General features: G+C 44.3%; 1 protein-coding gene across 1 annotated transcript in view; it reads left to right on the forward strand.

Annotated features, from left to right (window-relative positions):
• MED13L (mediator complex subunit 13L) overlaps positions 1-13,378 on the forward strand; it is a 197,910-nt gene extending 184,532 nt beyond the window's left edge. The window contains exons 25-31 of the mRNA XM_086474057.1: positions 369-511; positions 2,274-2,432; positions 3,403-3,579; positions 5,822-5,976; positions 9,183-9,344; positions 11,461-11,573; positions 12,778-13,378. Coding sequence (XP_086330183.1) covers positions 369-511; positions 2,274-2,432; positions 3,403-3,579; positions 5,822-5,976; positions 9,183-9,344; positions 11,461-11,573; positions 12,778-12,910 — 1,042 coding nt within the window. The 3' untranslated portion in view covers positions 12,911-13,378. The remainder of the gene's footprint in view (positions 1-368; positions 512-2,273; positions 2,433-3,402; positions 3,580-5,821; positions 5,977-9,182; positions 9,345-11,460; positions 11,574-12,777) is intronic.
• The last annotated feature ends 4,519 nt before the right edge of the window (positions 13,379-17,897 follow it).

Here is a 17,897-nt window from a genome sequence, read left to right on the forward strand (position 1 = left end):
GATCCCTGCTAATCATGTTTCCTGCTGATGTGCCCACGGTCGTGTTACAGTGGTAACATCTGGGTTGGCACTTTTATAACTCTTAAACTGCAGAGGACAAAAGTCACTGCGTTACACTTGTTCTGCAAACGCGGCCTACGAGTCTTACCTTCAAGAACAGCTGCTGTGCTGCTCAGCGTATTGACACCTCCTGCCTGTCGCTGCAGTAACAGTACTGAAAGCAGACACGTGCTTTTTCTGCTTCTTGTTAGTAAAGGGTGGGTTAGGCACTCCCCAGAACTGCAGCAACTCCTGTAGGCCGGTAAGCGTTTGTCCTCGGTTGGGTTCTTACTTTTTTTTTTTTTTTCTTTTTCTTCCTTAACCTCCAGGTCAAGGAGGAGCAAGTTGTCTGCACGTAAGATCGGTCTGCAGAAGCTGTGGGAATGGTGCATTGGCATTGTCCAGATGACATCGCTGCCTTGGAGAGTTGTGATCGGGCGGCTCGGCCGCCTGGGCCACGGGGAGTTAAAAGGTAGGGGCTGTCAGTGCTGGCGCTGCCTGTGGGTTTGGGACGAAGTCACGGCCTTCGTGTGCAAGGCAGAGGGATGTGCAGAGCGGGTCACACGTGGGCCTTTAACACCAGAAAACTGAGAGCAATCATCCTACCCTGGCACTGGATTTTTGGGTTGGTTTGCATAAACAGTTTGCTTGTTTGTGCCCTGGGTTCGACGTTCCTCCCTCCTGTCTTGCAGACGTTGTGTAGATGAACTGCTCTCTGCCCAGCGTACTTCCAAGCAGAAGCCATGGGTTTCGTCACATTGGAAAAAGATCTGAACAGTAGTTTTCCTGTCACGGAAATAGAAACAGATTTCAATGCTGATTCCTAAACTTAAACATCAACTAAACATACAAAAAACTCGGGCAAAAAAGTTACCGAACAAAAAAAAAAATCATTTTTTTTTTTTTTCTGTGATTTACAAACTGTGAGTCGGCGTGAACCAGCGATAAGGCACTCTGCAGCCTGCAAAGAGTTCCCAAGATTTATCATTCTAACAGCCGTGTGAGCACTCAAAGGGCACTCTGGAGTGTTCTAGGTATAGGTGTCTTAATCCAACAAGGGCAGGGACTGCACTTCGGCAGTGATTCCCCTCACGAATTTAAATACACGCAGTGGGCAACTTTGCTTCCCCTTCTGACGGCTGTGGCCACGCTTCAGGGTTTGTTTGGTGACTGGCTGGAAGACAATGGGGTTCTGAGAGGGTGCTCTCAGTCTTCGCCCATCTCCTGAGTTGGAACATGCAGATAAATCAGAGAATCAAGATATTTCATGAGTTTGTCCTTTTACTTTAATAACTGAAGGAACCATGAATTCCTCTGGCTAGCTTATTTTAAGAGATTCTGTATTTCACAAGATGGGGAAAAAACGTAAAAACAGCGCACAATAAATAACAATTCAGTCTGAAAGCAGAAAGAAATACTCTCGGGGGGGGAAAGCAGTAATGAAATGCCTTGTCCATGCAGTACGTGCAGGGAAGAAGAGGTGTTGCCTGCCCTGTCAGGGGAATTTGGTGTCCATCACACCCAGGAGTTAAATGGAACGAAGGCAGGAAAACAGATTAGGAATTTAATCAGCAACTCCCTTCCTCTGTTTGGCCACGTAATGTCATTTAAATGGCTAAATGGGGTTTCTTGAACTTGTGTATCTGCACCTCTGCTGAAATCTGCTTTATTTAGTGTATTTTATTCATAACAAAGTTTAACAAAATTTCTCTGATGGTTGAGTGTGTGAATTCATATCTCTGCTTACATTCCAAGTATTCCAGTTATGCAGCATGTTAGATGGAAACAGGTGTTCTTTTTGGAAAAAAAAAAGAATCTGTGTGTTTCAGGAAAAGATTCATATGTAAATAAACAATAAAAAAATAATTAAAGAATCTTAAAAAAAGAATGCTTATATGTTGCCCCATGTCACGTCAGGTAAGTACCGCCTCTACCTCACAGGCAGAACGCAAGCCTCGTTCTTAAACACATCATCTTCAGTGATTTGTCAGTGTCAGAGGAATGCAGGTAGCTCAGGGGAAAACCAACGAGCCGCACAGAGCGAAGCGCTCCGCAGGAGCCGCTCGCACACCCGCTTTGCAGAGCCATACCCCGTGTTTGCACAGGGAGGCAGTCCAGAACAGAGCAGTGTTACAGAAGTGCACCGCGCGGTTAATGTTCTGCTGTTCTCAAGTAACTGCTGGCTGTTTCAGAACTCTGTTCTTCTCTTCTATCGTAATGTTCATTCGTTTCAGACTGGAGTATCCTCCTTGGGGAATGTTCCCTGCAGACAATCAGCAAACAGCTAAAGGAGGTGTGCCGCATGTGTGGCATCTCATCAGCAGACTCCCCTTCTATCCTCAGTGCCTGCTTAGTTGCCATGGAGCCACAGGGGTCGTTTGTTGTGATGCCAGGTAAATTTTATCCAGCTATTTAAATGCCAGTGACACTTTTCTTTTATCACGCTTGCCACATCAGCACATTCAGTTTGAGTCCCAGACCACCTTGACTAGCATGGCTAAGTGTGGTGGAAAACAGGCTGAGCCAGCAGAATTCCCAGAGATACCATCAAGAGATGCTACACTGGGAGAGGAGGCTCCTGGGGGGAAAGATGACTGTATGCACTCAAACTGGTGACCTTTTCCTCGGGGAGGCCACAGTGCTCAGCAGCTGAAATGGGATGGTGTAGACGCCCTCCTGCAAGAGGACTGCAGGCGCTGAAAGAGTCTACAGTGTGAAAGAGTCAGAGTCTGTGTAAATGGGAGAAAGGATAAACCCACTTGCCTTTTCATATGCTGAAGTTACTTAGAGTTCTATTAAAAGCAGCAGTCCAGGGAGTTAAGTTGAAATAAAACCAAATTTTGAAGTTCCCTTCACTTGTTTCTTGTGTTAATGTAAGCACCTGCTTTTACTGCACATGGTGACAAATGACTCTTTTATTAAGTTTAGAAATAAAAGATTACTACATGGAATTAAATGAGCTGAAAAATGGCTCATCAAGTTGAATAATTTTCAAAACAGAGATTTTGTGACGTGAGAAAATAGATGGCAAGTTATGCTTTTTTCACGTCAATGGAAGTTCATAACTCTACAGACCTGGGTGTCAAAAGTAAATTTAACTTGCTCATTTAGCAAGTAAATCTTCAATTAAGGGGGAGCAGAATGAAAGGTGGGGCATCGTAGGGGAGTTCACATAGCTACACGTTATCTATACAACTTGTGACCTTCGTTTCAAGCTCTTCTAGTAGTTTAGTCTTTTTAAAATAAGAACCTTCAAACACGTCTATTAGCTTGCAAACGCAGATTAGGTGCGCAGAACTGTAATGGAGTGTATTTTGAAGATGCTGCAAATTAATGTCTCTGCCATTGCTTCTGTTCTGGAAGATGCTGTCACGATGGGGTCAGTGTTTGGCCGGAGCACTGCGCTGAATCTGCAGTCATCGCAGCTGAATACCCCTCAGGATGCCTCCTGTACGCACATCCTGGTTTTCCCAACCTCTGCTACGATCCAGGTAGCACCAGCAAATTACCCCAACGAGGATGGATTCAGCCCTACTAATGGTGAGTGGGCACGGGTCTGGTGCAGGAGGAGAGGCCAGCGCTCAGTGGCTGTTCAGAACCTCGGCAGAGCTGGACCAGTCACGAATAAAAAACCTGAGCAGAGCAGTGGTCTCCCACGGTCCCCATACCACCCAAATTTCATTTAAAGAGAACATCCCTGTACTTTATAGTCACTAGGTAATATACTATGTGTTTTCTGAAGTCTATTTTCAGATAATCGTGCTGATTTATTCCAAAACTGGTATGGACCAGTCGATAGGTGAAATGGCACAGACTGTAAAATGCTTTTTCTTGTTGTCGGGACTTGATCAGGCCAGCTTGTTCGTTAGAGTAGTGGTTTGCTTCATGCCCCGTTGTGTACAGAGCTTGGGAGGAAGGAGGTACTTGGTTTAGAATTTTAATCTTCCTTTCAAGTAGGCAAAATAGACCAACCTGAGAATTCTCAACGGTTGCAGCGTGCTTTTTCGAGTGTATTTAACCCCATAGTTTGTGTCAGGAAGACTCTGGTCAATGCTTTATATCAAATAAGTATTTTCCTAACTGTTTTGCCATAAATCCTGAAAAATTATTGTAAAATAATTTAAGCCAAGAGTAACTACAAACATTTACAACAGAAGTATTTTATGAAGAGGGGAGTTAGTGTACGGAGAGGAAGAAAGGCCCGCTATTTTTAATGAAAGAGTCTGCTTTGATCTGTCCCTCCTGGAATTTGTGGGCCTCACAGAAGGGAAGTTACCCCTCTTAATACCTGAGCAGCTGTCCTCTCGAGGCCCCAGAATCCTGACTGAATGCTGTGCTGACAAATATTTAACCTGCATTAACCTGCCCTTTAGCGCTTCAGATGCTAATTAGAATCAGGTACAAGAACTGGCGTTTTCCAAAATGGTGTTAAATTTAATTTTCTTAACTCTATTCTACTTAATGATTAAACTGCTTCCTATGCTATTAGCCATCTCATTTATGCTTTGGGGGCTAAGCAGAGCATGACATTAGTTCTGTTTTGTTTACTGAGGTTGTAGGACAGAAGTTAATAAACTTCAGTTAATTCATTGCTCTTGCAATCCAGTGTTTCTCTTCAGAAGATGAAGAAAAACAACCACCTGCCTATTTCAGCTCAGACTTCAGGTGAAGTTAGTTCAAGGCACACACCCCCTTTTCCATTTTCAGGCGGAGTGAATTCTTCTTTTTCAAGAGAAATTATTTATTATAATATGTGGAAACACATGACTCTTATTTAGGGGTCCGTATGTCTTAGTGTAAGTTTGGCTGCAGTTCTAATTAATCCAGTTAATTCAGACAGCCCCCACTGTCCCTTTCTGTGCCCTAAAATGTACTTTAAATGACCTCATCCTGTCTAAATGCTTTTGCCTGCTGAGAAATCTGGATAAGGAAAAAACCCTATGAGCCGTATTGTGACACGGGTAATTTTTTGCTCTGCGTTTTGTAATGCCTTCGCTTCCCATCACGTAAAGTCCTCGTGGTATCGTAACCTGCGTGGCAAATCACTGAGTAATGGACAGTAGGAACACAAAACACATTTTCACTGTATCTTTACACCCTTCCCATGTATTAACATAACCCAAACTACCGCAGCAAGTGCCGATAATACAACTGCACGTGGTTTCTGAGATGAAGGTAAAACGTTACCAGCTGCATTGTAGGGAGTCCTGGGGCGGTGTTTGACATCATCGTGGAAGTGCCCTCCTGAGTGTGGAGCAGGCCTTGCTCCCCTGCTGGTCCGGTGAGCGCTTCCCTTGACGCGCCCAGGGCTGCTCCTGGCGTGTTCTGAGCCAACGCGCCGAAGCGCTGGTGCGCGGCCCGAGCCGCCTGCAGAGCAGCACCTGCCGCGGGTAACGCGCGTAGGTTCGTTTCAGCTATTTCAAGTATTTTGTTAATGGATTCTGTGACCGGCTGCAGAGCGGTGCCATTTTTTCTGTTCCAATGTTCAGTGTGGATTTTCATTAAGCTGGTATGACGGGATTTTTTGTTCACTCTATGACCATTGTTAAAATTCATGGTTCTAATCGATGTCTGCCAACTTCGCCTTTCAAGTCTGCGGTCGCGGTCAAAGGTACTAAGAAGGATTAAACAGTAGAGTGTTTATCTCTGCTTTCATCTCTCAAGAGTATGTAAAAAAAAAAAGTGATAATAAATTAAAGGGGATGGTAATAAATTACAAAAACTTCTTGACAAAAATGAGTACAGCACATTGGAAATTATTTTCCTGTCTTTTCCTTTTCAGATGACATGTTTGACCTCCCATTCCCAGATGACATGGACAATGACATTAGGATCTTAATAACAGGGAATCTTCACTCTTCACCAAATTCCTCCCCAGTTCCTTCCCCTGGATCGCCTTCTGGCATTGGAGTGGGATCTCACTTCCAGCATAGCAGGGTAAGGCTGCAGCACTTCAGGACATACATTACTTAAAACACAAAAAAGACCCAGATCCTCCAACAAAACATTTTTTTCCCTGTAGAGTCTCAAGCATAATTGGCAAGCAGAAAATAATGTTAAAATTGAAGGTGCTGGTTAAACGACTTTGTAGACGATGCCTCTGCCTTGACTATTTACATCTCTGAAGTTAATTGTTAGTGTACAAGATAATTGAGAGGAAGAGAGAAGGAGGAGAGAGAAGCTTTAATTTCGTGTGGCAGAGCCATATCTAGTGACCCTGTACTCGTCCATTTATGTCTGGAAAATCGTATTGGAATGTCCCTGGCACAGAGTGACAAGTCTTTGAGAGACAGGGAGATACGACAGCGCTGTTCACCTGAATTTCTAGGGGAGGCAGAAGGGAGATAATTCTCCTAATAAAAAAAACCTGCCCTTGGAAACTCCGCAGGTGCTGGATGTTTATGCAAATGCTGTAAAATTAGCCCAGAGCACATAGTGTTTGGAAGTTACTGTTGTTTGAAGTGGCTTTTATAAAGTTGGTTCCAACACCGGTGATTACTTAAAATGCAAATTATTTTGGTAATTCGAGGTATTTTTTGAATTGGCTCTAGCATAATTTGGATCATGTTTGGTGGAACTCTTTTACCTGTACATTTGATTGTGTAAGAGACTTAGCTGTACTCCTAAAATGGTTTCCATCACAAGTATGTAGAAGTTTGATGCTTCATAATTTCCTGTGGAGAAGTTTTATTCTAGAAATAGTACGTTTAAAGCAGTAGCGTATTACTTTACTGAATAATACAGTATTTTATTAAAGAAACAGGCTAACTTTTATACAAGAAACAGATAACCCCATGCATTTGAAAGTGCTGGTTTAGTGATCTGTAGTAATTCAAGTAACTAAATCTGGGTCTGTGACTATCACTGGTGGTTTTAAACAGTCTCCAGAGAAGCCGTAAATCTAGACTGAAAGGAAGTACAGAACAGGAGGTTAGAGGAGGTACATGTACAGCCTCTGTAACAAAGCTCTGCGTTTTTCTAAATGTAAATCAGGTATCTTAAGAAAAGACTTCTCGCTCCCTGAAAATGACTGACTAAGTGCTGTTGGCTTTGCCAGCTGGAAGGAAAGAGTCCTGCCTGTATTTTCCTTGCAGCCTCTGCCAAAATGCTGCAGTGGTCAGCTTCGTACAGTCTGTGAGTGAAAAATGTCTTCTGGGTCGGCCACAACACTGCTGATGCTGTCTGCTGTGATCTCAGTTCACAGCCCCCCTACCTTCTGTCAACACGCCAACCCCCTTTTCAAAGGCTAAATAATTGTGCGGTCCTGTCGCTTGGTTGTAGCAAACTGGTTTGTGGGCAAATGACAGTTTTTAATTCTGTTACTAAACCCTCCAGCCATAAATCACAATTCATCGCTCGTTACAATGCCCCTCTCTTATTTAGTCCGTTGAACAACCTCTGTTCTGCACCACTTTTAGAAACGCGTTCACAAAACTCGTTCTCACTGGAACTCCATCCAAGTGGCTTAAGAACAGCACTAAAAGGTTAATGACCAAAGCGCTTGGAGACCTGGACAAGCCATTGCTCGGTGAACCTGTCATAGTAATTCAGTTTAACCATTAACAAGGGCCTAGTAATTGATGTGTAATTTTTGGTTTTAAAAAAGCAACAGCGTGTGATCATTACCTTGTGGGTCAGGGAAGGTCAAGCCTTCGTCCATGTAACCCGTAATTGATTGCTGCAGCTCAGCAGTGTAAGTCCTGATTGCTCAACAGCCAGTTTCAAGGTTTTCTGAGTGCCCACGGCCAGGTGAGCTGCAGCCTTCTCCAAGCTTTATGGAGTGTTTAACTTCCTTTGATTCCTGATCAAGATATTACTGTTGGAGAAAGACCTGCTTGAAGGACTAGCAGCGAAGGCTTTGTGATTAAGCTGATTTCTGTGCAGTGGAATCTTTTCTCTTTTTTTTAACCTATGGATTGAAAAGATGTTTATGGATTTAATGAACTGCTATCCCAGCTCTTCTGGGATGCGTTACAAGCTAAAATACTGCGCAGGCATCTTTTGTGTTTTTCCTCTATGAAAGAAAAGTAAAAGCAAAACAGGACAGGGTGTTTCCAACAACAACAACAAAAAAGAAGGCACTTAAAATGGGAATGCACTCTAGAATGGAATGGCAGTCACCCTTTCTGATACCTAGGGAGCCCCTTCTAGGTTTGGTAATGCGGTTCGCGACCGATGAGGGCATGTGTGCGTACACACACTTGGGATGGGGTAAGCAAGCTCACACCAAGCGTTCCTGTCCACCCAGCCTCGGGTGTGGAAGGTTCATCTAGGTCTTACTCTACCGAAATAAAATCACAAAGGTACACGCTGACAGGCAGCCACCCAAAGTCTCATGAAATCAGTTTTACAGATGGTTTCTTATTTAACTCTCTCCTCTCCAAATAACTCTTTGGTCCACATATAAAAATATGAATAACTAATACTGCAAAAACACAGTATACAAATAAATAAGTGATATAAATTGAAAAGCAGGACAGCTGTTTCCTTTCCTCACACTTCTCCCACGCGGCAGTACAGCTAGAAACAAAGCACAGCATCTTCTGTCCAGGTGCCCATAGCAAGGAATAGCGAGCGTGCCACTTTCTGCCGAAGCTGTCAGTGTGACTAACTGAAAAAGCAAAGGGAACCAAACTTGGGAAGATGCAAAAACTCTCTGTTCTTCTGTATTTGAGTGTGTAACGCGTCCTTCCACCGGCTGAGGTCAGCAAGATCTGCAGTTGCAGCCTGCTGGGTTTGGCACGTGTAGGAAGAGGCTGTGGGGCTTTAGGAAGTTGAATTCCAGGCTGGTCTGCACTCTGCACGCACACAGGAGGCTGTTCAGATCCGCAGCCACAGCCCTGCACCGCTAAGTTACTCTGTAGCTCCAAATTCCAGGTGTACTCGGGTCACTTTAGGAGGCTGATGTGGCTGGTTGGGAACTTCCCGTGATTCTGGAATGTAAGCCTGGAGAACCGAACTACAGGGGAAAAAGGAGGGGATTAGACAACTTTGCTGAAGATTCATGCATGACTACAGGATAGCTCATTGTAGCAAGACAGAACTGGATGAAATACTGAGTATTTAGTAAACAAAATTAATGCTATTGGAGTGGGATGTAATGACATAGAACCATGAACGTGCCTTCTCCATTCTTCTTTCAGAGCCAAGGGGAACGTCTCCTGTCCAGAGAAGCCCCTGAAGAACTGAAGCAGCAACCTCTTGCTCTTGGATACTTCGTGTCGACTGCCAAAGCTGAGAATCTCCCGCAGTGGTTCTGGTCGTCCTGTCCTCAGGCACAAAACCAGTGTCCCCTCTTCCTGAAGGTCTGTCTTGGTATCCTTTCACAGGGGAAGGAGGAGAAGACAAATTCTATTTGTATCCTGTGAATTTTCTTTGAAAATGTGGCTTTGCATGTTACCACAACTGTGACAGTACTGGGAACAGAAATGCAATTTTAGGTTTAAGTTTGCTTCAGATAGCTGGCTGGTAAAGCTTAATTCTCCGTTCCTAAGGCCCTTACCTGAAAACGGAATAGTTCAGCAGCTTCTGAATACAGAATCATCAAAGCTGTATCTGGCATTAGAGACGTGTCCCCGTTCTCATTTTTAGTCAGCCTAAGACAGGAGGGACATACCTTCTGTTCTGCCATAATCCAGTTGTGACACGTAGATTGAAAGTTAGAGAGAGGCGTAGCACCTCCAGCTGGAGCATTCACTGCCCACTCTGTTCCCTGCTTGTAAAAGTGGAGCAGCGGAGGCTGTAGCGGCAGAGTGAACCCGGTACCTTCCATTCCAGAATGGCAAGAATTGCCTGACGTACGCAGCAGAATGGGTTCAACTGCTAGAGACTCGCTGATCCCTGTAGCGTCGTGCAGCTTCTTATTTGAATAAATCGAAAAAACGGGAACTAGCGAGCATGGAAAGGTGAAAAATCTGCCTTGAATAGCGTCACATAACTACTCGAGCAAACAACATATAGACTAATCAAGATAGTACCACTTACTTTATTCATTCTGAGCTTAATTAACGAATACTAAATGTTTTTGCAAGTGTCTCAAATAAGTTCCCTAATCCATGTCTGTCAGGCAGTTACCAGAGTAAAGGTGTTCAGTATTTCTCAATTCTCTCATGCAAAATAAGCACTTTTAGGACTGATGTTAACAGTGACTTGCAGTCAGCATGGCAGGCTCTGTATTCAGTGTAGCTCCTCCACCAGCAAAGTACTGAACCTTGTCCCTTACACTCTGCACTCCTCAGGGACAGGTTTCCCTGAAGTATGTGCTTGTCTTTGAGCTGACAGAATGGAGATCTCAAAATTATATGAAAAATGAACCACCATGGTTTTGGAGCTCCAGATGAAGTTTTATGCTAAACTTAAAACTACCTTTTTTTTTTTTTTTTTTTTTTGTGAATGAGTAATCCAAAGACTATGTTTCATTTCCAGCAGCAAAAACATAGTCAGCAGAGCTCCAGGCAACTTGATGAATTCCTTCCGTAAGCTTATACTAGATTTGTACTAGAGAGAAGGAGCCACCACCCTTCCCTACCCCACCCCCCCAGCCCAACACAATTGCTCTCTCAGATCTAGGCTGAATTAAATGTTTAATTGGACTTGGAACATACTGTTTTGGTTTGGACAACGTTTAATAAAAGCAAGGGGCTGAATTCATGCAGTAACTTGCACACCATTCAGTGAGCAGGGGGTGCTGTCTCCTTTTTGCTGCACAGCGCTGCAATTAGGAAGCTTGTATGGCATGTGAGGCATACGGATTCAAGTCATCTTTGTCTGATTTGGATTAAGGATTTTTTGAGCTAAAGTATTTCACCTCTAATGTGCGTGCCGTAATTGGAGGAGTATAAATGAGAGGTTTTGCCTCGGCAGGCTCTGCGGCGTATTAGGCTACCCACTTGAAAGGCTTACGTGGTTGCTCTGCCCCCAGCACATGATCAGTATGAAACCCCTTTCCTACTCCTGTATAAACTAATGCACAAGCCTTGCTCCAGAAGAAGGATGAGACAGACAGAGGGAGCAGGCCAAAGGCTGCACCAGCTGCTCTGGTTGGACACCCCGCTGCGATGTGGTGCTCTGTGATGGTCTCCTCCTGGGAGAGTTTGAAGACTCAGGATGGTTTGTTACCAAAATACCAACAGAACCACTGGCACATCCAAGTCTTTCCCCTCATCTCCTCTTCCCTGGCTAACATTAACAGAGTGCAGCATTCTTTTGTTAAAGATCCTGGATTCCAGAGAGAGAACGGTCAGTTGATTCAAAAATGTGATCGTTATGGAGCTTGGAAATACGCATGGTCATGGTGGGTTCAACACAGGAGTACCAGCTTTCCGTGCTGTCCTGTGATAATTCAGAGTGTGTTTGTTCCCTGTGTATCTTCAGAGGTACCTGCTGTATGAGGGTTAATTTGTGCTTTTTTCCTTTACACAGGCCTCTTTACATCACCATATCTCTGTAGCGCAGACTGATGAGCTTCTACCTGCCAGAAATTCTCAGCGAGTTCCTCACCCCCTTGACTCTAAAACTACATCAGATGTCTTGAGGTAACGCCTTTTGTCTTTGCATTTCCTCTCTAAGGCTCTGGGGACTAAGCTCTGAAATTTCAGAGGGATCTTTTCTCTTCAACCTGGCAAAATTATTTCCTGTCTTTACCAACAGCTTATAACTCTCCTGTGCCCTCGGGGCAGTGGGCAACTCTTACTAGAGCTGCCACCTCCACCACCAAAGAGCAGGACTTTGAGGGTTACTTCATCAGTTTTCCATATAACTACACATAACTATGTAAAGGAAAGTTAGAAACAGCTTTGCCTTACCACCTCGACACCTTGTTTGCCTCCCAAAGATTGTTCTGTTTAGCTGCTGGTCTAATCTGCAGCGTGTCAGTAGTTATTTTTACCTGCCAAACCGAAGCGATTTATCAAAGGAGATAAAATTACTCTTCTGATGCCAGTCTCTTAGAAAGTGGGATATAAAGGAGACATTCCTCCTGAATTAATACAGGGTTCTGTATCATATCACTTAAGATAACTAGAGAACTGTTTGCCTCCATCCCACCTGTTGGGGACTGAAAAAAGATCTGGTTTATGCGGCAGCCTACAGGGGGGAACACACCAGTGAACAAACACGTGCATTTCACCAAGTAGAGAGTATCAGCAGAGAGAATAATCTAATCTAAGGAACTTGGTGGTGTATGTGTTATTCTAGAAGATCTGACTTTGCGTCCTCCGAGAGGACTGAGCTGTCACAGCTGTCCGGGGGTGCTCTGTCTTTGTTCTGTGTAAAAGGACGCTGCGTGCACAGGGGGAAGGACGAGGCACAACAGGTGCAAGTTACAACAGGAGAAATTCTCATCGGCTACAGCGTCACACAAAAGGTGTGATCAAATACTGGCACAGGTTGCCCAGAGAGGCTGTGGAACCTCTGTCCTTAGACATGAGGCTTCGCGTGCAGTGGTGTTTGAACCCCTGCGATTCCACAGTCTCTGCTGGGTACTGGGGAGGGCCTACATTCGGATCGCTTGGTTCGAGTTCAAATGTACTAAAACTAAGAATTCGTGCTTCCCTCCCCGCCTTTTCAGTGAGTTTCCTACCTTGCCACCACCAGCAGTGTTTACACCACCAGGCAGTCCTCGTGACTTCGTGTCTCCAGGAGAAACCAGAGATAAGCTTAAGTAAATCTTCTAGAAAAGACAGGAAGGGAGAGGAGTAAACACTTCCAGTTTCATTGCTCTGCCTTTCTCTTCGGCAGGTTCGTTTTGGAGCAGTACAATGCACTGTCCTGGCTTACGTGTAACCCTGCCACTCAGGATCGCAGCTCCTGCCTTCCTGTCCACTTCGTGGTGCTCACTCAGTTGTACAATGCCATCATGAATATACTTTAATAGATAGAAAAGCACTTGTTCTTCTGGCTTATTCTCCCCTCGACTTGAGAAACGTGCCACAGTCTGCAAAGATCGCAATTCTGCTTCTCTTCAGACCAGTCCTGTGCTGTGCTTCTGTTCCTCCAAAAGCACATGTGAATTCTGCAGTGTTCAAAACTAAACTACCCATTAACATCTCTGGCAGCTTCAGTCCAAAATCTGGGAACATCCAAGAACAGTGAACACAGAGTAACCTCAAGCCAGTGTTAGTTTGGTGGCCCAGTAACTACTGGTCAGTGTGATTATTATTTTTTTTTAATATTTTATTTTTTTAAGGAAGACTACAGGATCTTTTTGCTTTAGGAACTCTGGTAAACAACCAAGAGCAGTTTCTGCCCTGCAAGTAAAAATACCTTGTAGTGACCAGTTTGGGTTGTCCAAAACTTGCTTTGTTGTTTGTTCATCATAAACGGGGACTTTGCAGGAGAAAAAAAAAAAAAACAAACCCACAACAAACAAAACAACAAACCAACGCAGTTGTAGTCTCGTATAAATATTGGAGTTTTCTGTCTGCCTGGAGTTCCTGTCAGAGTGGATTGGGATGAATGCATGCATTTGTTACCTGTCCATGTAGATATGAATGGTCTGGAGATACTTTATTTATTTTTAGGTTTGGGGAGGGGAGGGATTAAATTATAAAGGACCAGGAACAGTAGAATATCTTAAAAATCCAGCTCCGTTCCACTGTAGGGTTATTTATCTACATACCTCTCACTCTTCTGACCTAGAAATCAAACGTGAAGCTATTAACAATCAAAGTCCCAGCTGGGAAGGGAAGCGTGTTCTGGTAAGGATATCCTTGTGTTTTACGGAATTCTCACCTGCGTTTAGCCTGGTTAAAGCAAGACATGGCCAGTGTTTAATGAAGGATAACACTACCTAAGGGAGGGAGAGTTGGGTGAGAGGTAAGGAGGAAAAATACTTTAAAGCCCAATGTAAGGGCAAATGGAAAGTGGTAAATTAATCTATTGTAGAGCTATGATTGAAATATATTTCCAGTAAATTTAGCGATGCTAGAAAAGTATTTACTGAAACCCAAGTCGCCCTTTGATTCTGGGCAGACTCGTCCATGTACATATCCAAAAATATGGTTTTTGTTTACACTAAATCAGTTACAAATCTGGTGTATTTTTTCTGACTATAGGAATATTATTTCAAAGAAATAATTTTTAAAAATTATATCATTAAATTAGTACTTGAAGTTATACCACTGTGGTGGAAAAGTTACTTTGTTTAGTAAAATGATTGCCATTTTAAAGGTTAATGGCTAATTGAAGTATTTTTATGACTCCTTCATTCCAGGCTTCAAGGGGTTTATATTTAAACTCCATTTTCTAATGTTTGTTGTTGCACTGTGCAGCAGGCATGGACTGCCTTACGTGAGGGGTCGGGCACTTTGATCAGGCTGTGTGACCTAGTTATCTATCTGTGGAGAAAAAACTACAAATTTTGAAGTTCTTCCAAAAGACTTTCATGTTCTGGTTAAAAAAAATGAAATTCTATGATTTTAAAAAGTATTTTTCTTGAGATAATGTAACATTTAAAACAAATTATATAAAATAATAAAAAAAAAATTGCTTGTGTAATGAGAAGGTGAAGTCAGAGAAGTAACCTGTAAATGGCTTATTTCATTCTCTGCACCAAACCTCCCATGTGGGTATCCTCTTTGCAATGTATAGGTTAAAAAAAAATCTGATATCAAACCATTTGTATCTAACGTGTACAGTGTAAAATTGACTTTAAAAATATTGCAGTACTATTTTTTCTTAATCAGAAAAGAAAATTCTCAAGGCCTTTTGAAGAGCATAAAAAGATGAAGATTGTAAACTTGTATAAAAAAATTTAACTTGGGGAGGAAAAAATGTAAAGTAGACATTTGTAATCTTTTACCATTTGGGGGTTATTTGTTCCCAGAATTCATCTGAACTTTGGATTATTATTTTGTTTATTCTTTTTAAATGGGCCGTTTTTATCCAGGGGCGTTTCTTCCCCAGAAACCTGGTTCTAAGCAAAAATTAAAAATAAAAAAAGGGCAGCAAGGAGTAGTTTTCATCTGGTGTCTTTTATTTAATTTTTTTAAGTTAAGAGAAGCTGGTGACATATTTATACGTTTTTGTGCAAAATAAATGAATGGCAATAGATTTTAAAGAAAAATCTTATGTACTTCAGTGTGAAAAGTTCTGTATAATATTTCCCTTAAATATGCATTATTTTACTTGTGAGTTTTTTACTGAATTGATCTGAAATGTACAAGCCCTGGCTTTCCTACAGAGTGAAGAAAGTTATTTTATTTTTTTTTTTATTTCTAACTTTGGAAATTCATGCCTAAATCAGAATTATTATTACAGTTGTTTGAGCTAAAGGGAGAGGGAGGGGGTGGGGAATGTCCAGCATGCTTGTATGTATATTTCAGAACCTTTTTTAAATGTAAAAGCTGTACATTTCTGGGGAGTTCTGAATTTCTTTTTGGTTTGTTTTTTTTTTTCCTCTGAGCATTTTGCAGTGAGCTTCTTTTATATATAGCCAACAATTTGAAAGAAAACAAAAAAAAAATGTGAAGTTCATTTTAAATCTACAGTATATCGCTGGTACAATACACTAAAAAAAGACTTTGATAAAAAGAAACAATAATAATAAAGACCTCCATTTTAAATGTCATTCATATATACCTTGTGGATGAGAGCTATATACTTTTACACACTTTTTTAGATGAATAAATTATTGAATTACTGAAACTGTTGGTGGAGTTTTATTCTTATGAGTATTTAACTCTAAGTTTTAGCATTCCTAGTGAGGGAGGGCTGGCATTACAAGGTATATATTCCATGTGATGTGAATGGAACCGAAATTTAAAGTTAAAGGCTCTCTAATATTTATTTACTTCAGAGATGCCCTGCTGCCTCCCCTGAACTAACCCAGAGCCTGCCTGCCGTTTCCCTTTGCTGTGCGTTGTTTAAGCTAGAGCTTACTGCTCCCTTCCAGAGTTCTAAGGCTCGTGAAAATGTATAAAGGTTCACACCACAACAGTACTTTTCTTTAAAACTGGAATGGAAGCGAAGTAGAAGAGTCACTCTATTTCAGATCACGTCTGTTATGAGAGGAAGTTGGTGCCACTGATGTAAATGCAGAGATGAAGAGATTTAAAGTTCTGCCAGACGGTGTGGCTGGAAGCTACCTGAGATAATCTAGTGACATGGGAGCACTTGTCACTTCACATGAGCAGCTCTAATCACAGGAGCTTCATCAATCGCAGGTGCAATCCCTCCGTATGCAGCAGCTGAGTCTCTAATGGGAGATTTCAGTGGCCTTACCAGCCTCGTCACCTCCTGCCCTGCGTCAGGATCACAGATGGGAGAACTGAAGTGCAGTCAGCCCCAGGTGAAAGAGGAACACGAACCCAGGTCCGCCGCTGCGGGTCGCTCGGAGAAGCTGCAAAATCCTTATCCTGGACGAGTTGAAGACTCAACTGGACACCTCTTTGAGCAGCCAAATTGAGTTCTACTACCTTTGACCAGGGGCTTATTTGGACTGTGAGACTTCTGGAGGTCCCTTCCAACCAAGACATTCTGTATTCAGCAGGCTTGTTTCCACTAACGTCCTCTAACTTTCCAGGTGGTGAGGATCACTCCAGCTGGGACATTTCAAAAGACACAACCAAGCCAGCAGAAAACTAGCTCAGCCCCGGTGGCAGCCGCAGCAGGCCTAGGTCCTTCACAAATGGGATTTCTTTTCCTTACAGTCCATCAGACCGTCTGTTTAAAACTAGTCCCACCAGCCTGACCCTCTCTTTGGTTTTATTTACGTATTGTGCCATTGAGAAACGGGTGTCAAAGGGGTGTAAACGTGGGAACAAACGACCTTGCTGCTACCTTGGGGTTTTGGAGACCTGCCTGCCACCACCTCCCAACACCTAGAATCCCAGTTCCAACAGGAACAAACACACACACCCCCTCCGAGGGGAAAATGAGCTGGTCTATTTTGAACTGTGCAGGGGGGTGAATACTTTAAAAAGCCTCCTGAAGTGCTCCTGAGCTCCGGCCGTCGGTGGGGGCTGCGAGGCGGTGCCCCGTCCCTCTCCGCAGCGGTCAGCCGGCGTCTCGGCGCGGCCGCCCAGCAGGGGCCGCGCTCCGACGGCGGAGGAAGCCTCGGGCCGGGCCCTGGGCCCAAGGCCTCGGCAGGGCGCCCCTGCGGCCGGGGGTCCCAGCCCCTCCGCGCCTCGCCGGCGGTCTCGGTGGTGGCTTGGGCCGGGGCCGGGGCCAGGGGAGCAGCAGGCGGGGGCGAGGTGCCGCGGAGAGGCTCCGGGAGCAGCTCTCACCGCTACCGCCAGCGGCGGCGCCCGGGCTGCCGGTAGGGCGCCGGCCGGGCGCCCCGAGGGCGCTGGCGCTGAGGAGGGGAGCCCTGGCACGATAGGGTGGTGCGAGAGGAGCCCTCCTGCAGGTGGATCCACCTCCATCGGCTCCTCCGTGGATCCACCTCCATCGGCTCCACACCATCAGCCACAGGGACGATGGTCGGCGCTGCCGTGTGGCTGAAGGTGGCTCCCCTCAGGTGCTGCCGCTTCCGCCGCACCTCCTGCTCTTGCTCCTCTCCTGGCAGGCACGAAGCTGGGCCACCGCTGGCGTCGCTCCAGTGGCTCCTCCACCTGCTAGCCATGATGGCCTTCGTTGGAGTGCCAGCAAGCTCAGCACACTGAGCAAACTGAGTGGGTCCGGGAAGGAACAGGCAGTGAAAATCACAAGGCTACGTACATGTTCTGGCTCTGCGAATGACCAGGCATGGCCACTCCGGCCATTGCGGGGCCAGTGGCCTTAAAGGTACCCTCCTGTGGGAGGAAGAGGAGAGTCGGGGGCGCTGAGGGCCCCTTCCCTGATGATCGCTCCCCCGTGTCCACTCCTAATGGAGGGACGTTTCGGGGATCGGGTTGGAAACGCGGGCAAAGGTTTTTCTG

The sequence above is a fragment of the Leptosomus discolor genome, chromosome 16, assembly GCF_034619465.1.
Source record: "Leptosomus discolor isolate bLepDis1 chromosome 16, bLepDis1.hap2, whole genome shotgun sequence".
NCBI classification, from domain to species: Eukaryota; Metazoa; Chordata; class Aves; order Leptosomiformes; family Leptosomidae; genus Leptosomus; species Leptosomus discolor.